Source organism: Aphanomyces astaci, assembly GCF_000520075.1.
Source record: "Aphanomyces astaci strain APO3 unplaced genomic scaffold supercont1.7, whole genome shotgun sequence".
In the NCBI taxonomy this organism is placed as follows: Eukaryota; Oomycota; class Saprolegniomycetes; order Saprolegniales; family Verrucalvaceae; genus Aphanomyces; species Aphanomyces astaci.
Genome location: NW_009798270.1, coordinates 1,186,269 through 1,206,226, shown reverse-complemented (window position 1 = coordinate 1,206,226; position 19,958 = coordinate 1,186,269). Strand labels below are relative to the sequence as shown.

The following is a 19,958-nucleotide window of genomic DNA, read 5'->3' as shown; positions in this document are numbered from 1 at the left end:
TTATTTGAAGTTGTTGCTATTTCCGGATAATTTGCAGAGGTTGGCCATGCCAAATTGGCGCCAGAATTGGCGCGTCACCACTTTGCAATCTGCCTGGATACCGGTAGCAGCATGACTGTACGTCAGCTGCTTCTTGTGGGTTGTGGGCTACTTGCGGCCAACGCTAAGCATATTGTGTCCAACCCGGTGATGCTGTTGTTGAGCTATGGTGCTCACACAATGGCTCAACCCCCTGCGCATGTCGTTGGCATTACGATTGCGCCCAATGCTGAACCACTTGCCGTACCAGCTAGTGAACTCAACAATTCTGTCGTATTGTTGCTCAGTGCTGGCATTCGCGATGTGATGACGATGAAGAGTCTCGCGGTACCTCCAGCGATCCGAACCAACGAAATCGTAGTCGACATCACTGACCTCGACTTGCTCCGTCCTCCCCAGAGCAAAGTGCATGCGATATCTGGCATCACTGCCGCATTATCCATTGTGTCTGGTGCGTTCGTGGCGATACTTGGATTTAAAATGCGTCGACTTGCAGTGCTCCTATGTGGGTTTGCAGTGGGTGGGCTCTCGTGTTATGCCCTTGCGACCACCGTCCACTTTTCTGATCCGTCGTCGATCGTGCTTGGTGCGTGGCTGTCGTTCCTGGTCGGCGGCCTCCTCGTTGGTGTCATATGCATGCTTGTTGAACAAGTGGGCAACTTTGTCGTTGGTGCTTCGGGGCGCGCGTCCATGACGATCTTGATTCACATTTCGTTCAACTACTTGGGCTCGCCATCCAACCCCAACGCCGCGTTGTACATATTTGGAGCCATATTATCACTGACGTTGGGACTCGTGGCCGTGCTCATGGGCAAACCATTCTTGATCGTAGCCACTGGCCTTACGGGGGCACTGGAATTTGTCTGGGGAATTGGGTATTTTGTAGGTCAATACCCATGCGTGATTGCGTTGCCGCGAACGCAATACCTTACAGGAGGTGCGTGGCACTACGACAACCCATCGGCGTGGTGGGTCTACCTCTCGGTCAGTCTGGCGGTTGCTATCGTTGGCATTGGACTGCAATTTGCTGTTACGGCTGTGGACGCACCCCCCAAGAAACCGCAAGATCTCCATCATGCCACCCGTAAATCAGGCCATCGTGATGTCCTTGGACCCCCAGATGCACACCGCCACACTCATCGCATCAACGATGACGCTATTGAATTAGTCGAAATTACCTACAGCCGACACGGTCGATTTAGCAGAACCCTCGAAGACGACCTTGAGCGGAATCCCCATCGATATGGAGAAGACATGGAACCCGTGACGGAAACCGCCTTCGTCACCATCCGTACTCCAAGAAACATGCATGACCACGAACATCGCCTTCAACATTAAAGCCAAGCAACATTTTAATTACTTCAAGCAGATCACTTTGACCTTCATATCATCCGGATGACTTGACCACTTCAACCATCGTGCCTTTCCACTCCAAAAGATTCCTTTGTAAACCGGAACCAGCCAATCGGCGGCAGCTCCTAGATTCGGAAGTGCGTCAAGGCGGCTTTGTGTGGTCACATTTGATTTGGATGATGTACGGCGCGACAGCTTCGGACGGCCTGCTGGGCACTCGCATCAGCACTGCGGCTTCGATGCAGCCGTATCTGCTTTTGGCTACAAACGTCGCCATGATGGCCTGTGTTCTCGTCGTGACACTTTCCATGCATGCCTCCATGCAGCGATACGATGCATTAAGTGACAAGCTGGACATGTACTTGTAAGCTGGAAGGCATCGCGATGATGCTTGACTGTCAACTCTCATGCAGGAACAACCAAGCCACCACCCTTGGTTCTCATCAAGCACAACCACTCCAGTTACCGTTCAAGTTCGCCGTGAGCCACGTAACCCCTCGTAAAGATCAGTCGATGCGAGGGACATGCTGGGACTTTGCCACCATTGGCGTGTTGGAGCAGTCGTATCGCGCAGAGGCGATTCGAAAGGGTTACCTCACCGTGAACCAGTACGTGTCGTTCTCAGAACAGGTACTACGACCCATCAACTAGCCCTTCATCCACGATGCAATTACTGAATCACACCAGGCGTACGGTGCGGAAATTCTCGAGTTGTGTGCTGGCCCTGCAAATTCCCCCCAACAAGTCGCGTGCCGTGTTGCTGGTGATTCGGTACACTATGATTTCCATACTTCGAAATGGACTTTGCAGGGTGGAATAACGTTATGGCATCACTTGTAGATGTGGAAAAACTCGACTGAAGGGGGCGAAGTGGCCGTGTTGTACTATTTGCAATATGGCTTGAAAGAGTCTGTGTTTCCCGATGCGATTTGCCCATACTTGAACGACAACAACGGCAGCGACTCGATCTGTCCTGGGTTGTCCGACACTCGGCACGCAGACAATCCCATCTCGTTTACCATTCGCGTATGTTCTTCTATCCGTTATACTCTTGTCTCGCTGTGTTATGGGGCGATTCTAGTCGATGGAGACGTGGTACGAAGACTTGACCATCAAGCAGCAATTGTTTGCCCAGAACAAGGCGATGGCGCTGTCGACCCCTGTCACATACGTCACACACTACTACCCATGTCTGTCCCGCTTCAGCCACGACTCGGACCCGCACTGCTCGGTGGACCAATGCACGCTGTGTCCCCCTGAAATGGCGGCCACGACCTGCTGCATCCCGTTGAAAGGCGGGCGCAACCGCAACATGGAAGGCGAGTTCTTCCACCATCGCGGTATGACCATCGAAGGGGGCCACGCTATGGTACGACCATGCATCGTTCAATTGTCAATCGTTCGATTGTTCGAACTATTGTGGAATTGGTGGCTGGCTGTGGTAGCTCCTCGTGGGCTACAACGATGCGTTTCTCACGCGCGACGGGTACACTGGTGGCCTCATTGTCAAGAATTCGTGGCTCGATGGACCGACGCAGGGCAGCCATTCGTTGGCGTATTGGATGCAAGAGGTGTCGGACTGGGAAGAACGCGTCGTGTGTCCCAACTCGTACAAGTACGTACGACCAGATATATATGGTCATCCTAAACGAAGGTTCCTACAATCTATTCTATATAGTCCGTTCAACTGGTACCAATGTGGCAACAACGCCGCCTCCCCTGTCGTAACCCCCCACAACGACACCACATCGTCGTCATCCTTATTTAACCGAACCAAGGCGTTCGACGAAGGGGTCGGCGCGTGCTTGTCGGAGGAATCGCGCATCTACGCCCACGTGAATATGCAGCCGCTGCACTTGGAGTGCGTGGACGGAACGGCGTGCTCGTTGGAGCCCAACACGACGTACTTTGTGCGCAACACGACCGACTGGGGCGACCGCATGACGGTCATGTGCGTGTGGGAGCACAACCTGCACACGCCGTCGCGAGAGTTTTGTCTCAAGCCGATGCTCGAGGTGGACATTGCACGCACATTGCGGTAAACATGCGATCGATGTTGAACTTCGTTGCTCAGTTGGTTGCGTGTAGCCCCGTGGCCCATGAAGTTCGAGCCAACGACCCGGACCGGTGCGGGTTTTACTTTATGCCGTACGCCAGCATCCGCCAGTACATTGCGCAATTCCAGGGGTTCTACGTCAACAGCTTTGACATCGAGTGGGCGCCACAGTCGTTTGCTGCCAACCGCCACAAGTTCCCGCACCTCAACTATACGTTGCTCGAGCGGTCGACGCGCCACCAGAACCGCAGCTCGTTCGATGGACCGTTTCCGCATGCCCGGGTGGTGGCACCCGAGGAATTCCATCCCCATGCACATTATCACCCGTAGTTGAGAAGGCGATCATGTGATCAAAAAATACATCGTTTTAGATGGACCTAATACGTACAGGCTAAAAGTTGAACCTACTGAAACAATTTGCACATACAATATTATGGTTGTATTACTGGCGAAGGACTAGTGGGGTTGGACAGTGGGGCGAGATATTCAACGCGGCATGACGTGGGGGCATCAGAGTCCTTGAGCGGGACGGCGGCGCGGTGCGATTCGGCACCGTGCGACGTCTACAGGACCTCCTTGACTGTGGCATTCATGCGCTACAAGCATCCAACCACCGCACAATGAACATCATCGCACATCATCATGATGAGGTTGTTTCAATGTCATGGTCCAATCAGCCAAATCAAACCACTGACGTTGGGTTTGACGAAAGAGGATATTCTTGGCGAGGTTGTTGGTCTATAGCGCGTTGACAGGCAGCATCAACATTGTGGGTCAATATCGCGCTTATAGCGGCGAGTTGGGCGGGTCGCTTACCTTTGGTGGGCCCATCGTGGAGGTGGATGCGATGACGACCCCGTGAGTTTGTAAATGAGCCTACTGGGTGTTCATGCTTTCGTCGAGGACGAAGTGGACGTTCATACGTACCTAGGACCAAAGATGGCAATGGTGTCGAGTTGGCGCATGCGGCAGAGCCACACGGATGGAGGGTTCAAGTCTTGAACCCTCCGCAAGTACCTTGTCAAATCTTCAAGTTGAAGATTTGATTGAAGTGGTGCATTTTCCGGATAAATAGTCGGCTGCTATTGGCCTGATTGTAAAAAATACAGCGATTTGATTGGATATTTGTCATTGTTGGATTGCAATATACTTTTATCAAGTCATGTCGGAAAGTGCAAATCCGGATTCAAAAATTGAGTATGTATCTTGTGAGTCATATGATGGTACTTCGTGGCTCTTGCCAAGTGGCCTGCGCTCTGTCGCGAGGGTGAGCCACCATTTCTAGATTCACTTGGCCACGATGGTGCAAAAGGAAGAGCGCAGTCCCTTGTATAGCAGTAATGGTGTGGCTGTCATGCGATCTGCCTCCGTGGAGCGGCGGCAATCCACGAAGTGGTGGTGGGTGATGCCAATGTACGGGTTCCCAGTCTTGATGCTGTTGAACATGGTGATGCTGGCGGTGTTGGCAGTCCAGTTGCATCGCTCAAACTCACTTCAATCCCGCTTCGCCGACAGCATGGACACACCTGCCGCGGCTGCCATGTACGTCGTGCAGTCCTGAATTACCTGGGACTGTTCCTGTGGTAGGTATCACACCCGTGGCGGCGGTATCATCGCCGCGTTGTTGCCAATCAAGTTCGCCGTGGACCACGTCACCCCCTACAAGGACCAGGCACGTCGAGGAACATGCTGGGACTTTAGCACGATCGGAGCATTGGAGCAGTCGTACCGCAAGCACGGCGTCGCCAAGGGATGGCTAGACTCGAACGAGTACGTATCCTTCTCGGAGCAGGCGTACGGTATTGAAGTGATGGAGTTGTGCACTGGGCCCGTCGACTCGCCGCAGCAGCAAGCATGCCGCATCGCTGGCGACAACGTACTCAACGTGCAACATTGCATCACTATTCCCACCCCTTGTAGGTTTGGCGCAACTCGACCGAGGGCGGGGAGGTGCCGCTGCTGTACTACCTTCACAAAGGCCTCAAGGATTCAGTGTTCCCGACCCGCGTTTGTCCGTACACGTCCTCTCCGGGCCACGACTGGGACTGCCCCGAGCTGGACGACGCGTTCGTCCGGAAGTCCAACCCGCTGTCGTTCACAGTCAACGACATGGGCACGTTCTACGACCAAGCCAGCATCAAGCACAAGTTGGTGCAAAGTGGACTGGCCATGCCGGTATCAACCACGCTTGTCTCCGTCCAGCACATGTATCCGTGTGTGGGCAAGTTTCTTGCGAACGACCCTCGCTGCGACGCCGCGACTTGTCAACTCTGTCCGCCTGAACTACCCATGGCCACGTGCTGCGTCCCCGCCGACAGCACGCGCGGCCAAAACATGGACGGGGAGTTCCTCGCGCATTCTGGCATGCAAGTTGAAGGCGGGCATGGAATGGTACAGTACATGCATTCCTGTTACAAACACACGACGACTTCCTTGAAGACTGGGAATGTAGCTTGTGGTGGCGTATAACGACCTGTTTCGCACGCGTGAAGGCGCGACGGGGGGGTTTGTGGTCAAGAATTCATGGCAAGATGGGTGGCAAGGCAGCCACTCGATGGCGTATTGGATGCAGGACGTTTCCGAATGGGACGACCGCGTCGTGTGCCCTAACAGCTTCAAGTACAAGCCAATCCATTTGTTGTAATCATCCTATCCTACTGTTCTTCTAGTCCCTTCAACTGGTACGTCCCCACGCAAGACGACGGCGTCGTGGACATCGCCGCGTGCTTGTCGGACGACTCGGTACAGTACGCCGCCCTCAACCGCCAGCCGTTGCACTTGACCTGCGTCGACGATGCGTATTGCGTGCCTGGACGCGTCTACTTTGCGAAGAACCGGACCTCATATGGCGATCGCATGCATGTCATGTGCTTTTGGGAGTACGACCCGACAGTCAAATCCTCGAAGCATGTGTGCTTGCCGCCCATGCTTCAGGAAACCATCGCCCGCACGTTCGAGTACGTCCTAACTTGACATGGGATTGGACTCCTTGATATTGCTAGCTAATACACACACTACTACTCCTAGACCGGACGAGGTTTACGAGAATGACTCGGACCTGTGTGGGTTTTACTTTTTGCCGTACGATACCATCAGTCAAGTGTCGGCGCTGTTTCAAGGGTTCTTCGTCAACAGCTTTGACGTCAAGTGGGCCCCGCAGTCGTACCTCGCGAACCGCGAGAAGTTCCCCCACCTCAACTACTCGCTCGTCCAAGCCTCCACGTTTACGCAGCACTCATCCAGCCGCTTTGATGGTCCTTTTCCATTTGCGCACAAGTATAAACCTATGAACCAACTCACGCAGCACCGCCGCCGCCATTAACATTTCAAATGTACTGGGCAGATTGACAATCAATCTTGCAGTGTACTTTGAAGTATCATTCATGAACGGCGTTCGCATTGGAAATCTACATGCTCAGCGGATAGAAACGGCATAGTAGGTGCTGCGCTGTGTCCTTGTCGACACCTCCAACAGGGGAACCAGTCCTTGTTGGCCACATAAGACTGTTGAGGTCGAAGCTATGGCACGTGCAGCCGTTTATGTCGCGCGCTTCAAGATCTCAACGTTCGTACGACATGAAGTAGAACCCGCAAGTACACGCCCTTGTTGTTTGCAGTCTCTGGCGTCATCGCTTTCGCGGTGGGGCTCGAGCAAAAATTGGTTTGTCGTGTTGGGGTATTGTCGAGTTGCCAGAAGCAAAACTTTATCATTTTCACGCCAAAGTTGATCGGGTTTTGCATGAAGTATGTAACCACTGAATCCATGTTGCATTGAGTGGCGTCCGTGCGCTTGGTGTGCGTATAAGAGGGGCTGCTTGGTCACGTCGACATTCCAACTTCCCCTTGGCCTTGGTAGACAGGCAGCGCATTCGAAGGGATGTTCCCAATTGGGGCATTGCCTCACGCGTAATAATTCATGGGTTACCAGTACCTGTTGGGATAACGCATGCGTTCTTCCCTGTCGGAAATGTCCTGAAGCCACCACTTCCTCGAGTGGCTGCCCTCGGCCCCCTATATACCTCCCGAGTTCTTGACGATAATATGTGAAGTACGCATAGTTGTAGCCAATCATTAGTGACACATTGAACTACAGCAGTCGTGCAGAGTCACGATGTCAATAATACCGTGCAGCGGCCCCGATATACTCATGATGTGGTCGTGGAGGATTTATTCGCCATCCATGTGGATGGCCTTGATGCTAAACTGGGGAATGCAGCATGTGGTGTGCGGAAGTGGCGGCGGTTCTCGCTGGCCGTTAGGGGGTCCATGTACTACTCGCGTGGGATTATCAACGTGACAAATCAGGATGGCAGCATGTATGTAGTGCAGGATGTATATGCATGGAAACGTGCGTTCATGTTGAACCGAACGGGGTTGGTTTCTCACGCTTGGCCCATGCCGCCGCAACGCAGTTTTTCCGCTGGAATGTGCGCGCCAATGTAGGTACGCACCTTCTGGCAGAAATGGCATGTTGCGACACGACGCACCACTTGTTGCGGCGACGTCTGGGGTCCTGCGCAGAGATTTACGATGCGGGTCCCCTGCTCTGAAAACGACACGTACTCGCGCTCGTCAAGAAGCCTGTAGGCGACTCTGTTGGCTCGATACGACCGCTGATCGTGGCAAAGTCCCAGGCATGCTGCTGGACATGTGCATGTTGGAGAACTACATGTCAGTGATCGTGTGGTGGCGGCATGTGTTCCATGTGTCGGAGACGGGCTTGGTATGATTGTGGGTGGTCGCATTAGTGCAAGACGCACACAACCACCATGTTCTAGCCAGTTGCTTGGTACAGAACTGCTCGTCGTTGCCCTGACTTGCAAGGATGACCTCTCATTTGCTGCACACGGCGTTGAACGCACAGAACAAGTAGAATTCGTAGGACACCAGAGAGGTGCTTGATGTGATGTCTTTTGGGTGCCGGTGGTACCCTACACGTGAAATCAAGTTGAGTGCCTATTAATCTTCATGGGCGTGTACCTCCATGCCGTCTGGACGACTCATCGTCTCCACTAGCCCCAAGCTGATGACTGAGCGACCCGCGCGCTATAGGCCGTCACATATGGCAGTCGCCGGTATCAATGCGACACCACAATTCACTTCAAACTATTTTTATTTGAAATAACACGTTATCATGGAAATACTATCGTTCTTATATCCCCTGGAGTGCTTCGCAAGCCGGCCCCACTGATGAGTTGCTCACCATGGCAAATATTCCTTTTCTGCAAATATTATGGAAGATAGATGAGAATTCACCTCGACCTTACCACTTCGGATCAGACCAACAGGTCCTTGCTGTACTCCAAGCACTGCTCCTCCGTCTTGAACTTGGCGCTCGTAGCTGGTGCATTGGATGTTCATGGCGCCCACACACGTACATTTGACGCCTTGCGCTGCTCTTGTATTTCTAGGGAGCCCAGGCGTTTGACTGTGTCGTCCCACACCTTGGAGAACATGTCTACCAGTGCCGTCGGCAAACACCACGGGCACCGACGACGAAATTGTGTCGACGGCGACTTCTTTCCTTGACTTTGGACATCTTGTTCATGCATTCCACGTATTCGACGTATTGCAAGAACAGTGTTGATTTATTCGACGTGGAGATACCAGTAGTTAGGCGGTGGATCTGGCTTTCTTGCTGGCGAGGGCAGGCATTCATACCAGACACGATGCTGAACATGTGTACTCCAACATATTTCAATAAGATTTCATCCTTGTGTGGTGTGACATGCTTGGTGGCCAACTTGGCAAGCAACATCGAGAACGCCATGCTGCCGAGAAGATATGTCAACCGTTTGAGCTTGACCAACAGGGCGGATGCTGCACTGTCGTCGTCGTCGTGCCCATGACGAGGACGTCATCAATGGCGATCACCGGCGACGGCATTGAGAATGCGAGGCGAGTGACGTGGGTCTTCGCCTCGGGGACCAGTTATGAGAGAGCAATCCAGTCTCTGCTGAATGCGCCATGGAACTTTGCGTGACGTGGCTGCTGTAAACGCAACACTGAGTGTCATCGCATCAACCTCGTTGATGGTCGAATCTCCCGCATCCGACAGCATAATAAATAATTGATTTAATGAAAAATGGTTCAACAAGTTATAAATGAAATAAATGCTTCAAAGTACTACTAGTAGTAGTACTATGAAACCGACACACCCTATCACCACTAATGTTACCGGTAGACACTTCAGTCATCCTCCTAACCTTGCGCTTGTTCATCGGCGGTATTGATATCTCACCTTAGATACCGGGAACTGCATCATCCAGCCTTCATCCAGGAACCGCCGCCGTTCTCCGCCCTTTTGAATGAATAAGTGAAACCGTCACTAGGTTGAACCGGCGGAATGAGTTTTCCCCGCGCATTTTTACATATCCAAATTTTCGGCAAGTGATGAGTGCACCTACCGTGGCGACGACCCATGCCATGTCGGATACGCCGACGGCAGCTGCGTCCACGAGTACCGTGGAGGACGTCGCGCATTGGGATAGTGTGCAGACGTACGTGACGGAGCTCAACACGTACTGCACGCAGCTGCGGTGGTCGGCAAACGAACTCGAAGAAGAAGCGCGGGAAATCCGACGGGCGCTTGCACTCCTCGGGCGCAAACAACAAGTTCAAAGAGTGCTCTTCGACAACACTACCAACAGCAACGACGACGACGAGGGGGACGATGAAGTCGAAATGATGTGAGGGGTCCTGCTTTATGAACAAGTAGTTGCGTTAATGACGGTGTTGTGTTGGAGCACATGACGGCATGCAAGTCTGGGTTATTCACAGGGTGGACATATTATTCGCGGGCTTGCGTATGCACATACACGGCGACCACGGTCGTGTCATCCACTTTCCCGCCTTGAAAGGTGTACCCGTATCCTTCCCTTGCGAGCTTGGAGAACGGCGACTCGCGGGTTTTGTCGTGCGCAAATGCATTCGCCATCAACGTGAGCGAATACGACAGGTCCATCATGGCCTTCTTGACTGCTGCCGCGGCGTCCGGTTGAAGTGGTTTCTCCTCGTCCACTGTGGCGAACTCTGGGTGTGCTAGAAGGACGCGGCCGACAAACTTGTCTGCTTCTGCCAAAATCTCGTCGTCAAACACGTTATCAAACAGTCCATCGGATCCCACAATCACGATATCCCCATGCTGCAACGTATGCGTCGTGACGAACGCGTCCTTGGGCAGGTAGTGGTCGCCTTCGCCCCGCATCCAAGTTGGATACAACGACAGTTGGAAGGGCGCGTTGAAGGCCCATGTCTGTTCCACGCTTCGGAAATGCTTGGCGCCATTCCGAATGACGAGGTACCCGGAATCCCCCAAGTTGGCCGTCTCGAGAGCGCCCGAGTATCGATCCAAAACGAGGAACACGGCCGTGGACCCCCCGGGGTTCTTGTCGCCACCAGATTTGACGTGGACCAAAGCATCCTCCAGCATTTCTCGTGGATGAGGCTGGTCGTTGGACGATACTACTCGTGAGAACGATTCCTTCGCGCCGTCGACGAGAGCGAGCGAGAACGCCGATGGATCGACACCACTTTCTTGCCATCCACCAACCCCGTCAGCAACACCGACACTTGCATACCGGTGAGCGCTGGCGTCCCCAACAACGTAATACGCATCTTCCCCGCAGTTTTTTGCTGTGTTGCTGTTCTTGGCCTTGGAGACGTACTCGAGCTTCTTGGGCTTGCATCCGACGCCGACCAAGAGACTCAAGGGACGTGAAGGTCTCTGGCAAGATGACGCCCCTGCATCATTCACGGAGCATGTACCTTGCTCTCCATCTTGAATCGTCGAAGGAAGGGTCTCTGTGACGACGCCATGAACTGCAAGCAGCGCCAGCACCGCGACCTTCTTCCACCCCATGGGTGACATTTGAACAGTACCGGATAATAAAGACTTTATCCGGTACTACGTGAAATGCTCTAAAAAGGTTCTATCCGGATAATTTCTGCCTTGTGTCCCTTCAGCCAAAGATTGTGTTTGAGGTTGGTGCGATGGGACGGAACGGCGTCAAGGTGATCATCCGTGCGCGACCCACGGCCGTCTTTGCCCAAAACCAGATCCACATCGATCAAGATGAGAACACGATTGAGATCTCTCTCGCGGACACCAAGGTCGAGATGGTGCCGTCGAATAAGAAGGACTCGTGGAAATTCAAGTTTCACCAAGTGCTGCAGAATGCCGGCCAGGACAAAGTGTACGAAGCGATCGCTCGTGACATCGTTCATGGTACTATCGTGGACGGAATCAACGGCACGATCATGGCGTACGGGCAAACTGGGGCTGGGAAGACGTTCACGATGATCGGCGACACGCGCAACTACCAGCACCGCGGCATCGCCCCGCGCGCGATTGCCCAAGTGTTCCAAGAAATAGAGAACCGCATCGAAATCGAGTCCACCGTGCATGTGTCGTACATGGAGATCTACAACGATCGCATCTTCGACCTCCTTGCCCCCGACGACGACACCGATATCCACGAGTATGTGATAGTCGAAGACGCCAAGGGCACGTACGTTCGCGGCCTGACCCAAGTGGAAACCGCGACCGAAAAGGATGCGCTGGACCAGCTCTTCAACGGCGAATTGCGGCGCACGGTGGCCGAGCACCAGTTGAACAAACGGTCCAACCGTTCGCATTGCATTTTCACGTTCCACATTTCCCAGGTTCAACGACGTTGTCGTACCTTTTTTCCATATGCATCACATTAATCTGAGTAGAAATCCCGCACCGGTGGCAACGAGCACGTCGTGCACAGCAAACTGCACTTGGTGGACCTCGCGGGCAGCGAACGGCTCAAGAAAACGATGCAGGACGACGAATGCGGCACATCGCACAAGACCACGATCAAGAAGGAGTCCATGTACATCAACCAGAGCCTCACCTTCCTCGAGCAATGCATTGTCGCGCTGGGGGCGCGCGAGCAGCGTCACATTCCATATCGCCAGACTAAACTCACCAACGTGCTCAAAGATTCACTCGGCGGGAATTGCAACACGCTCATGTTTGCCTGTGTGTGGGTATGTACAAAGAGCTAACGGACCCTGCCATTGTCGTCACGACTGCCATTAAAGCCTATTTGAGTTCTTCTGGAGAGGTTTCCCCCAGATGAAGCTGATTTCTTTGACTAGGGTGAGAGCAAGCATTTGGAGGAAACTATTTCGACGCTCAAGCTGGCGCAGCGCATGATGCGCGTGCAGAACGAAGCCACGTCGATCGTCGAGACGGACCCGACGATTCTAATCAAGAAGTACGAAAAGCAAATCAAAGAACTCAAGCAGGAGCTGACCATGCACGACTCGCTGGTCGAACGCACGGGCGTCGTGTACGACGAACACACGCCCGAACAAAAGTTTGAGCTCATGCGGCTGGTCCGCGCCTACGTTGACAGCGCCGTGGACGATGACGCGGTGCTCCAGCTCACGAGTTTGCGGCACATAAAGGAGCTGTTTCGGCAGTTCAAAGTGCTGCTCAAGAACGCCGAGAGCGCATCGCCGCAGCAGTTTGTCACACGGTCCAACACGTCCAACGTGTCGCGCGAGAACGGCACGCTGGACGGGTCGACGCTAGACGACGACGACAAGCTTGTGGGGGACCCAGAGGACCACGCGGGGTTTGTGCTCGGTGTGGCCCCCAACGGTGCGATGCCATCGGTCATGGACGTGGGACCGAAGAAGGATGGGGGGCTCCGCGCTTCGACGGACGACTGCAGCGTGCGGGACGCGTCCCCTGTGGACGCGGCGGATGACAAGAACAACAACGATTCCAAGGGCGAGCATGTCGAAGTGGACAAGGACGATGCGTACAAGGTGCGAAAGCTAGACACATTGAGATGACTTTTTCATCAACAACTGGGGTTGTATAGTTTTTCATCACTTCGGGGCCAGGCAAAAAGCTGCATGGGTCGCTGCAGGACGAAAAACAGACCCTGAAAATATCAAAGGACAGGGCGCGGGACATCACGAGCCAATTGAACGTGACCAAGGTGCTCATCGACGGGTTGAAGCAGCAAATCCAGGAGAAGCGCGTGGTGCGCAAGCGAGCGAGCGTGGGCAAACAGACCAAAGACACGGATGATGACGAAGTTGTGGACGAGGAAGAGTTTATCCTCATGCGCAAGGAGCGCGAGGCGAAGCGGGACTATCGGGTGCTGTACGATGACTTGAAGGAGGCCAAGAACGAGTACGACTTTACGCAACGCAGCATCGAGCTACTCCGGATGCGCCTCGTGCAAGAATTTGAAGAATGGTACGTCGAAGGCGGCGGCAGCCAGGCCAAGGGCGGCGAGGATGGCGATCTTGACAAGCTGGACGAGGGCGAGAAGTTTGACCAAATGGAGGTGGAGCGCGTGCGAGCCCAAGACCCTGACTCGCTCGCGTTTTTTCAAGCGCAAAAGAAAATGCGCCAAGGGGGAACGTCCAACCAGCGCAAGGCGGCCAAGCGTTAATTGGAGTATTCGTTAAGAATAATGTTATGGACTGTTCTACATGTCTCTGATGGTTATTGCAACTCCTCGTGGCTACAACGTGGCGAGCGGACCAATATGTACGTAGCCGTCCTGCTCACAGTGTATGATACAAGGATGTGGTCGACTTAAAAATAGTATCGTTGGTTTGCTTGTTACGGGTGAATAACTTAAGGGAAGTCCTCCCACATGTCGTCGTTGCCGTCGGGGTCTTCGGGGGACGGCGCCGCGACGGAGTGGGCGAGGAGGTTGTTGACGTCCAACGAAGGCGCGGAGACCGGGGGCGTTTGGACTTTGCTTCGATCCTTGTCGCGCTTCTTCTTTTTCTTCTGCTTTGCTTCCACCGCATCGACGGAACTTTCGTCTTTGTGCGACGACTTGCGACGGCGGCGAGATGCAGGGGGGTCTTCGGTCTCCCCCAACCCTGACGATTTCGTGTCGGCAACCCGTCGGCCTTGTCTCGAGCCTTGCCGCGACTGCAGACGGTCCCGAGGCTGGTAGTCCATGTCCACAGGACACACGAGTTGGTCGAGGGGGGCGGACGATTCGTCCTACAAGTCCGAAGGGTGAGCACATATGTCGTTTAAAATTGGAAAACAAATACCGTGTGAACCAAAGGTTCGAGGGAATTGCCGAGGCTGTCGAGGTTGTTTTGCAGCGTGTCGTCGCGCGACTGCTTGTCCTTTTTCTTCTTGTCTTTCTTCCTCGACGAAGCCGATGATGACGCGGAGGATTTCTTGACTGTGCCGTCAGTAGCGTCGCCGGGCTTGTCTCGGCGCGAGCTCTTAGATGACGCGCTCGGCAGTTTGGTTTTCACGTCGTTGAGCGGAAGCAATTCCATGCCGTGGTCCTCCCCTCGACTGGAAATAGCATCGATTTTCTACAAGAGCGTGGTTATTGTCTGGAGTCTTCTAGAGACCTCCATTTTGACGTACTCCACGCGTTTTACTCCGCGATTTGGTGGACCGATTACTCATAGGGGTGTCTGCCCCGCACACTTCGGCCCCACCCGTTTCGCCGCCACTAAACGGCCGGTCGATCGGAGCGTAGCCAGCAGCAGACCCACCGCCACCGCCCCCTCCAAGCGACGGCAGCTTCATGTTGGTGAAATCTCCCCGCGGCTTGATGCGTGGAAGTTGCCATCTAATAATCGTCTGTGACTTGATGCATCTTAGGACGACGTTTAAAGGGACGTACTCTTCCTTGTCGTCGAGCCACACAGCTTTTTCCCACACTTTGATTAGCTCGTTCTGAGGGAGAAATAACTCGACGAGCTGTTCCATGAGTTTCACTTCGCGCGTTTGCTGATGGATCGTGTCCATCAAGCTATCTCGTTCGCGCTCGAATTCCTTGTGCATGTCGGCCATCTCTTCCTTGGCCGCTTCCAGTTTGGCCTTGTATTTCGACTGCTTCTTCTTGTAGGCGGCAATGTTGACTTGCGCTTGCTCTTGGGCGTTTTTGAGCTCCTCTTCGACGCTCTGCTTCTCGGCTTGGAGCGCCTCTTGAGCGATTTCATACTGCGCTTCCTTCTTCTTTTTCATCTTGAGCTTGATTTGCGCCCGTCGAAACTCGACCTAATGACCAGAGTTGGACGACCTCGTCGATGGTGGCGACGTAGGCATACATACCTGCTGCTTCAAGATGGCCACTTCAGCATCGACCGCGGCGCCGCCTGGTTTGGTGCCGCAGATTTGCGATCCAATCTTCTCCAGCTTGGTAGCCAATTCAGACTTTTCGCGCATGTGGCTTTCCATAGCCTATCATAGCGTCAATATGGACAATGCCCCGAATTCGTGACGTCATCCCAGCTAATTGTACCAGTTGAGTGAGCTCAAGTTCCTTGGCCATTTTGTCGCGATGGTTCAATATCGTTTGGTTCATCTCTTTCAACGCTTCTTTCTCCTTCATGTGGTCGTCGGGCACCACTTCACGCACGACCTCGACCACTTCCTTGACGATCTTCACCTTGGGAGGTTGCGCGGCGCGTGCCATAGCTTCGTCCATCATGCGCTCGGCCTTGCGCATCATTTCGGCGGCCTTTGCTTTGGTTTCTTCCATTTCTTTGGTACGCTGCACCTCTTTTTCCCGAATGGCGTGGAGTTCTCGTTCCCTGGCCTCGTCTTGCTCGTCGCGACGTCGTTTGTCTTCACGTTCTTTTTCAAGATCTTTGCTTGGTTCACCTTGAGCATCTGTAGCGTTGGAACACGGTGTGACAGAGTCGTCAGGAGTCGGCGGAGCGGGCGTGCCACTGGCGACAGGCAGCTCGTTGATGACCTCAGATGTAGCCGTCGATTCCGTGGGCGATGATACCGCCATTTCGACTGGAACAACCACCGGTATCTCTTTCACTGGAGGGGAGGGCACTCTTCGCATCGCACTTGCTTGTGGAGTCGACGACACAGACGCCAGTTGCACCTCCGCCATCATTTGACGAGCCAAGTGCATCATGTCGGCTGCATCCGCTTTGGCCTTTTCGATGGATTCTTGTTCGACCTTGAATTGCCGTTGGATCTCTTCTTTTTCGCGCTGCATTTTTTCCTCGAGCTCTTGGGATTTCGCCTCCAACTCACGCTCCCGATCCGTCGTGCTTCGGTGCATGCTGCTGCTGCTTCTGTTCCCCCCTCCTTCCGCACTGGGTGATAGTGTTGTGCGGGGCGGAGTGGGCACGCGATTCATAATTTCATTCGCTTCCTACTCGTATACGACGACGGGAACTACATGTTTAGCCTTTCTTTGCTCCAGGGCCATAACTAGGCATACCTCTTCCAAAGTCATGGCTTGGGTCCGAGGTGACGCGCCTACGAAGCGTTGTTTCAGCTTTCGATCAAAGACAAGTATGTTGTCACCTTGTTTGCCAAGAGATGGCCTTGACGCTGAGTCTGGCGGGGTGCTACGTATGTCGACGTCGTCAGTCCTCCAATTCCAAGTGGACTTCTACTAACCCGCCCTTTTGCTGGGCCAGCATTTGCTTGAGCAGCTCGATCTCGGCCTTGTATTCCCTCAACTTCGCGTCCTTTGGGTCTTCGTTGACTGTGGGTTTGTTCTTGATGTTCTTGGCTCGATTTGCATAGCGAAGGGTGGACAGCGTTTCTTCAAAATTGTAGTCTGCCGGACTAATGGCGGCGACCATCACCGTTTTAGTATTGCCTCCCAGTGAATCCTACATACGAAAAAGTGGACTGTCACAGCCGAAGAACCTGAGTTTGTACGTACCTGGAGTAACCTCGTGAGCTTGGAGTCCCGGTACGGAATGTGTTTGCCCTTTCCATCCACCAGCGCTACACAACAAATGGGACGGCTGTGGTTGGGTCACAGTGGGACAGTTTCCAGTTCGAACCTGATATGACATTTCCAAGGGCCGACAAACTGAGGTTGATCTTGCATCCTTCCTAGAAACTCACACGAATGAGATGTTGACGTACTCGTAACCACTTACTTTTAATCGAGCTCCTGTGGCCCCCGTCTTGCTCTGTCGCTCACTTCCCGCCAAATCGACTAAGTTCAACTAGTCGACGACCACGAAGCCGTTGCGTTAGAATCCTCAGACTACGAACTGTAGACGGACCTTTCCTGCACGGAACCTGTCCTCGCCGTTGACTTTCTCGCTGACTTCCACCACAATCGTAAAAATCGAGTGTGATCGGGACGACCCTTCGTTCTACGACATGGCAGAACGAACCATAACCACAAATCCTTCTCGCTTTCCCTCGAGTTGGCTTGTTAAACGTACCATCAACGTCGCCCCCACTGTTCTATTCTTGAACCCCCGGGCCATGACTCTACAGAAGCCATCCATTGAGAATAAAAATCATCGATAGGAAATATCCCCACTAGCCACGTACTTGTTGATACTGACCACGTCGCGCACGACCACCTCGGTCAAGTCTTTGACATATACGCCGCCGTCGCCGCTCTCTTTCAACTCGAGCTTTTGCTTGTTGGAGTCGTCGCTGAGCAGGTCTCGGATGTCTTCGTTGTAGATCTCCAAGTACGTGGCCCGTACCATGTACTCTTTTTCAGTGTCGGCGTTAATGTTGTCGAACACGTGGTCAAACGCGTGAGGAATGACGCCGCGCAACTCGGGGGGACTGTCCTTGCCCTGCATCGTATGGGTCTTCCCACATCCAGTCTGTCCGTAGGCAAAGATCGTTCCGTTGTAGCCTTCGAAGATGCTCTCCACCAACGGGTAGCCAGACTCGTCGTAGAATTGGCGCTACACGTGCATGTGGTGGGTGCCTTTTGTTCCTGAAGACGTAGATTTAATACCTGGACCGTGTTTTCGTCGTACACGGAGTCAAAAGTAAAGTTCTTGAGCTGGTCGCTGTCGGGGCATTTGATGGAGACGACTGCGGCCGCTAAGTCCATGGTCACGATCGACTGGCGCCCTTCCACGATCTCTTTGCCAAATAACGGCCGACATCGCACCACGACTTTAACGGTCTCTTTGCCCTTGTTCTCGAGCTTGTTGATCGAATTCACGATCGCCGCGGCCGACGCAATATCCATCGCCGCCACTTCTACCTATCTACGCACTGCTCCACTCACAGGAAAAGCCGCAACCCCCAAGCGTTTCATTGTAGCTGCCGTTTCACGTCAAAAATACAACCCACCAGTGTCGTGGATGACATTTCCCAATTTCCCAAAACGGAATCGTTATCCGGATGACCTGTTTTGCATGTCAAATCGCTTTGGACAATGAATTTGGCGAATCGAGGTGAGGCTATCGGCCTCCCATCAACCCATGACGACTCAAACGTAGCTAGTGGCTATTGTGACGGGGGCTGGCAATGGCCTTGGGAAGGCTTATGCTTTGTACCTCAGCAAACTGGGGGCGAAAGTTGTCGTCAACGACACTGGTGGCAACCGCCATGGCGTCGGGACCGAGACTGGCGCCGCAGATGCGGTGGTGCAACAAATCCAAAGTTTGTATGGCAAGGATGCCGCGGTGCCAAATTACACCACGGTGGAGCACGGTGACAGTATTGTGCAAACGGCGCTGGATGCATGTATGTGGCGACCACACCCATGGAAATCCTTACTCGCATACACCCCCAGAATTTGACCATCCAGGGCCGTTTTGTCTGTAGACGGACGTGTCGACATTCTCGTCAACAATGCTGGTGGGTAACCTAATAAGATGCACCACTATACTCGTGTATAATACCCATGGACGGCATAGGCATTCTACGCGACGTGACATTGAAGAACATGACGCAGGACGACTGGGACCTTGTCCTTCGAGTCCACTTGAACGGCACCATGAGGTAAATTGCTCTTTTATCAAACACTCCTTGACATTTATTAGTGTGACCAAGTCGGCGTGGCCGCACATGCGAGAACAACAGTTTGGCCGCATCGTCAACGTAACTTCGGCGTCGGGGCTGTATGGCAACATTGGTCAGGCCAACTACGCCGCGGCGAAAATGGGCATCGCTGGGTTCACGTTCACGGCCGCCAAGGAAGGAATTCGCAGCAACATCAAAGTGAACGTCGTGGCGCCGCTGGCCATGTCGCGGATGACTGAAACTATCGAGTCGGCGTCCCCCAAAGTTCTGGGGCGCCTCCAGCCCGATTTTGTAGCGCCCTTCGTGGGGTATCTGTGTCATGATGACTGCGCCGTGTCTGGCAACATCTACGAAGTTGGGGCCGGATGGGTGTCGAGGGTGCGGTGGCAGCGGTCGAAGGGGGTGGTGTTCCCCCCCAACGGCGGCATGACGCTTGAGACAATCGCCGCCAACCTCGACAGCATCCATGTACGGCCACATCGACCTGTAAAATGTGGAGCAATCCATTGTTTTGGTAGACATTCGATGACGAAGCCACGTATCCAGACAGTTTGCTGGATTCCATCGACGCGTGTGAAAATGCTCTCCAAGACGAACCGTAGACTAACTACTCGTGTCACATACTCCTGTACAGTGTGGTTTAAGGTTAAGGTTCAAAGAATAATGCTAATCTTGGTGAGATGTACTTTGGACTTTATGGGAATGATTGATGGTCTAGAATGAAACGATCATGAAACGCCCTACAGTTACAGTAGTTGTTCA

At 53.5% G+C, this 19,958-nt stretch overlaps 8 protein-coding genes across 9 annotated transcripts; 5 read left to right on the top strand and 3 right to left on the bottom strand.

Annotated features, from left to right (window-relative positions):
- The first annotated feature begins 90 nt into the window (after positions 1-90).
- H257_04319 (hypothetical protein) lies at positions 91-3,869 on the top strand. Its single transcript, XM_009828756.1, has 9 exons — positions 91-1,330; positions 1,522-1,756; positions 1,806-2,022; positions 2,080-2,163; positions 2,233-2,418; positions 2,474-2,761; positions 2,838-3,007; positions 3,071-3,430; positions 3,481-3,869. The coding sequence occupies exons 1-9, from the start codon at positions 112-114 to the stop codon at positions 3,776-3,778; spliced, it is 3,057 nt and encodes a 1,018-aa protein (XP_009827058.1). The 5' UTR covers positions 91-111; the 3' UTR covers positions 3,779-3,869.
- An 811-nt stretch (positions 3,870-4,680) lies between these two features.
- On the top strand, positions 4,681-6,809 carry H257_04318. 2 transcript variants are annotated; one of them, XM_009828754.1, is made up of 6 exons: positions 4,681-4,990; positions 5,036-5,324; positions 5,369-5,839; positions 5,901-6,067; positions 6,118-6,405; positions 6,476-6,770. In XM_009828754.1, exons 1-6 carry the CDS (start codon positions 4,749-4,751, stop codon positions 6,768-6,770), a joined length of 1,752 nt encoding a protein of 583 aa, XP_009827056.1. In that variant the 5' UTR covers positions 4,681-4,748. The 2 variants fall into 2 exon arrangements, with proteins under 2 accessions (XP_009827056.1, XP_009827057.1); XM_009828755.1 differs by lacking the exon at positions 4,681-4,990 and having other exon boundaries at positions 4,991-5,324; positions 6,476-6,809.
- A 1,021-nt stretch (positions 6,810-7,830) lies between these two features.
- On the bottom strand, positions 7,831-9,509 carry H257_04317 (hypothetical protein; the record flags this gene model as incomplete). The annotated part of the gene is made up of 7 exons (XM_009828753.1): positions 7,831-7,961; positions 8,012-8,113; positions 8,316-8,379; positions 8,429-8,494; positions 8,827-8,906; positions 8,966-9,268; positions 9,323-9,509. 7 exons carry the CDS (start codon positions 9,507-9,509, stop codon positions 7,831-7,833), a joined length of 933 nt encoding a protein of 310 aa, XP_009827055.1.
- Positions 9,510-9,807: 298 nt separating this feature from the next.
- On the bottom strand, positions 9,808-11,324 carry H257_04315 (hypothetical protein). Its single transcript, XM_009828751.1, has one exon. The coding sequence runs from the start codon at positions 11,316-11,318 to the stop codon at positions 10,239-10,241; it is 1,080 nt and encodes a 359-aa protein (XP_009827053.1). The 5' UTR covers positions 11,319-11,324; the 3' UTR covers positions 9,808-10,238.
- H257_04316 (hypothetical protein) lies at positions 9,842-10,141 on the top strand (the record flags this gene model as incomplete). Its single annotated transcript, XM_009828752.1, has 1 exon — positions 9,842-10,141. The coding sequence occupies one exon, from the start codon at positions 9,842-9,844 to the stop codon at positions 10,139-10,141; it is 300 nt and encodes a 99-aa protein (XP_009827054.1).
- A 90-nt stretch (positions 11,325-11,414) lies between the features above and the next one.
- H257_04314 (hypothetical protein) lies at positions 11,415-13,934 on the top strand. The gene is made up of 4 exons (XM_009828750.1): positions 11,415-12,112; positions 12,167-12,466; positions 12,578-13,255; positions 13,312-13,934. The coding sequence occupies exons 1-4, from the start codon at positions 11,441-11,443 to the stop codon at positions 13,891-13,893; spliced, it is 2,232 nt and encodes a 743-aa protein (XP_009827052.1). The 5' UTR covers positions 11,415-11,440; the 3' UTR covers positions 13,894-13,934.
- Positions 13,935-14,033: 99 nt separating this feature from the next.
- On the bottom strand, positions 14,034-18,468 carry H257_04313 (hypothetical protein). Its single transcript, XM_009828749.1, has 16 exons — positions 18,178-18,468; positions 17,754-18,124; positions 17,642-17,690; positions 17,477-17,569; positions 17,348-17,416; positions 17,249-17,300; positions 17,125-17,189; positions 16,854-17,071; positions 16,758-16,801; positions 16,672-16,709; positions 15,730-16,602; positions 15,540-15,668; positions 15,109-15,485; positions 14,847-15,054; positions 14,516-14,791; positions 14,034-14,462 (listed from the first exon to the last, which is right to left on the bottom strand). Exons 1-16 carry the CDS (start codon positions 18,415-18,417, stop codon positions 14,082-14,084), a joined length of 3,483 nt encoding a protein of 1,160 aa, XP_009827051.1. The 5' UTR covers positions 18,418-18,468; the 3' UTR covers positions 14,034-14,081.
- A 136-nt stretch (positions 18,469-18,604) lies between these two features.
- On the top strand, positions 18,605-19,876 carry H257_04312 (hypothetical protein; the record flags this gene model as incomplete). The annotated part of the gene is made up of 6 exons (XM_009828748.1): positions 18,605-18,625; positions 18,675-18,917; positions 18,999-19,031; positions 19,091-19,175; positions 19,217-19,664; positions 19,715-19,876. Coding segments are annotated over 6 exons (914 nt in total), but the record flags the coding sequence as incomplete, so codon positions are not given.
- Between the last annotated feature and the right edge of the window lie 82 nt (positions 19,877-19,958).

Coding starts and splice junctions, on each gene's coding strand:
- H257_04314 (XM_009828750.1), top strand. CDS start 11,441: ATGGGACGGAACGGCGTCAAGGTGATCATCCGTGCGCGACCCACGGCC. Junction 12,467..12,577: donor TCATGTTTGCCTGTGTGTGG/GTATGTACAAAG, acceptor TTCTTTGACTAG/GGTGAGAGCAAGCATTTGGA. Junction 13,256..13,311: donor ACAAGGACGATGCGTACAAG/GTGCGAAAGCTA, acceptor GGGGTTGTATAG/TTTTTCATCACTTCGGGGCC.
- H257_04318 (XM_009828754.1), top strand. CDS start 4,749: ATGGTGCAAAAGGAAGAGCGCAGTCCCTTGTATAGCAGTAATGGTGTG. Junction 4,991..5,035: donor ACACCTGCCGCGGCTGCCAT/GTACGTCGTGCA, acceptor TTCCTGTGGTAG/GTATCACACCCGTGGCGGCG. Junction 6,406..6,475: donor ACCATCGCCCGCACGTTCGA/GTACGTCCTAAC, acceptor TACTACTCCTAG/ACCGGACGAGGTTTACGAGA.
- H257_04313 (XM_009828749.1), bottom strand. CDS start 18,417: ATGGATATTGCGTCGGCCGCGGCGATCGTGAATTCGATCAACAAGCTC. Junction 17,417..17,476: donor ACAGGTTCCGTGCAGGAAAG/GTCCGTCTACAG, acceptor GTCGTCGACTAG/TTGAACTTAGTCGATTTGGC. Junction 16,710..16,757: donor GCCATCTCTTGGCAAACAAG/GTGACAACATAC, acceptor AACGCTTCGTAG/GCGCGTCACCTCGGACCCAA.
- H257_04319 (XM_009828756.1), top strand. CDS start 112: ATGACTGTACGTCAGCTGCTTCTTGTGGGTTGTGGGCTACTTGCGGCC. Junction 1,757..1,805: donor GACAAGCTGGACATGTACTT/GTAAGCTGGAAG, acceptor ACTCTCATGCAG/GAACAACCAAGCCACCACCC. Junction 2,762..2,837: donor TCGAAGGGGGCCACGCTATG/GTACGACCATGC, acceptor TGGCTGTGGTAG/CTCCTCGTGGGCTACAACGA.
- H257_04315 (XM_009828751.1), bottom strand. CDS start 11,318: ATGTCACCCATGGGGTGGAAGAAGGTCGCGGTGCTGGCGCTGCTTGCA.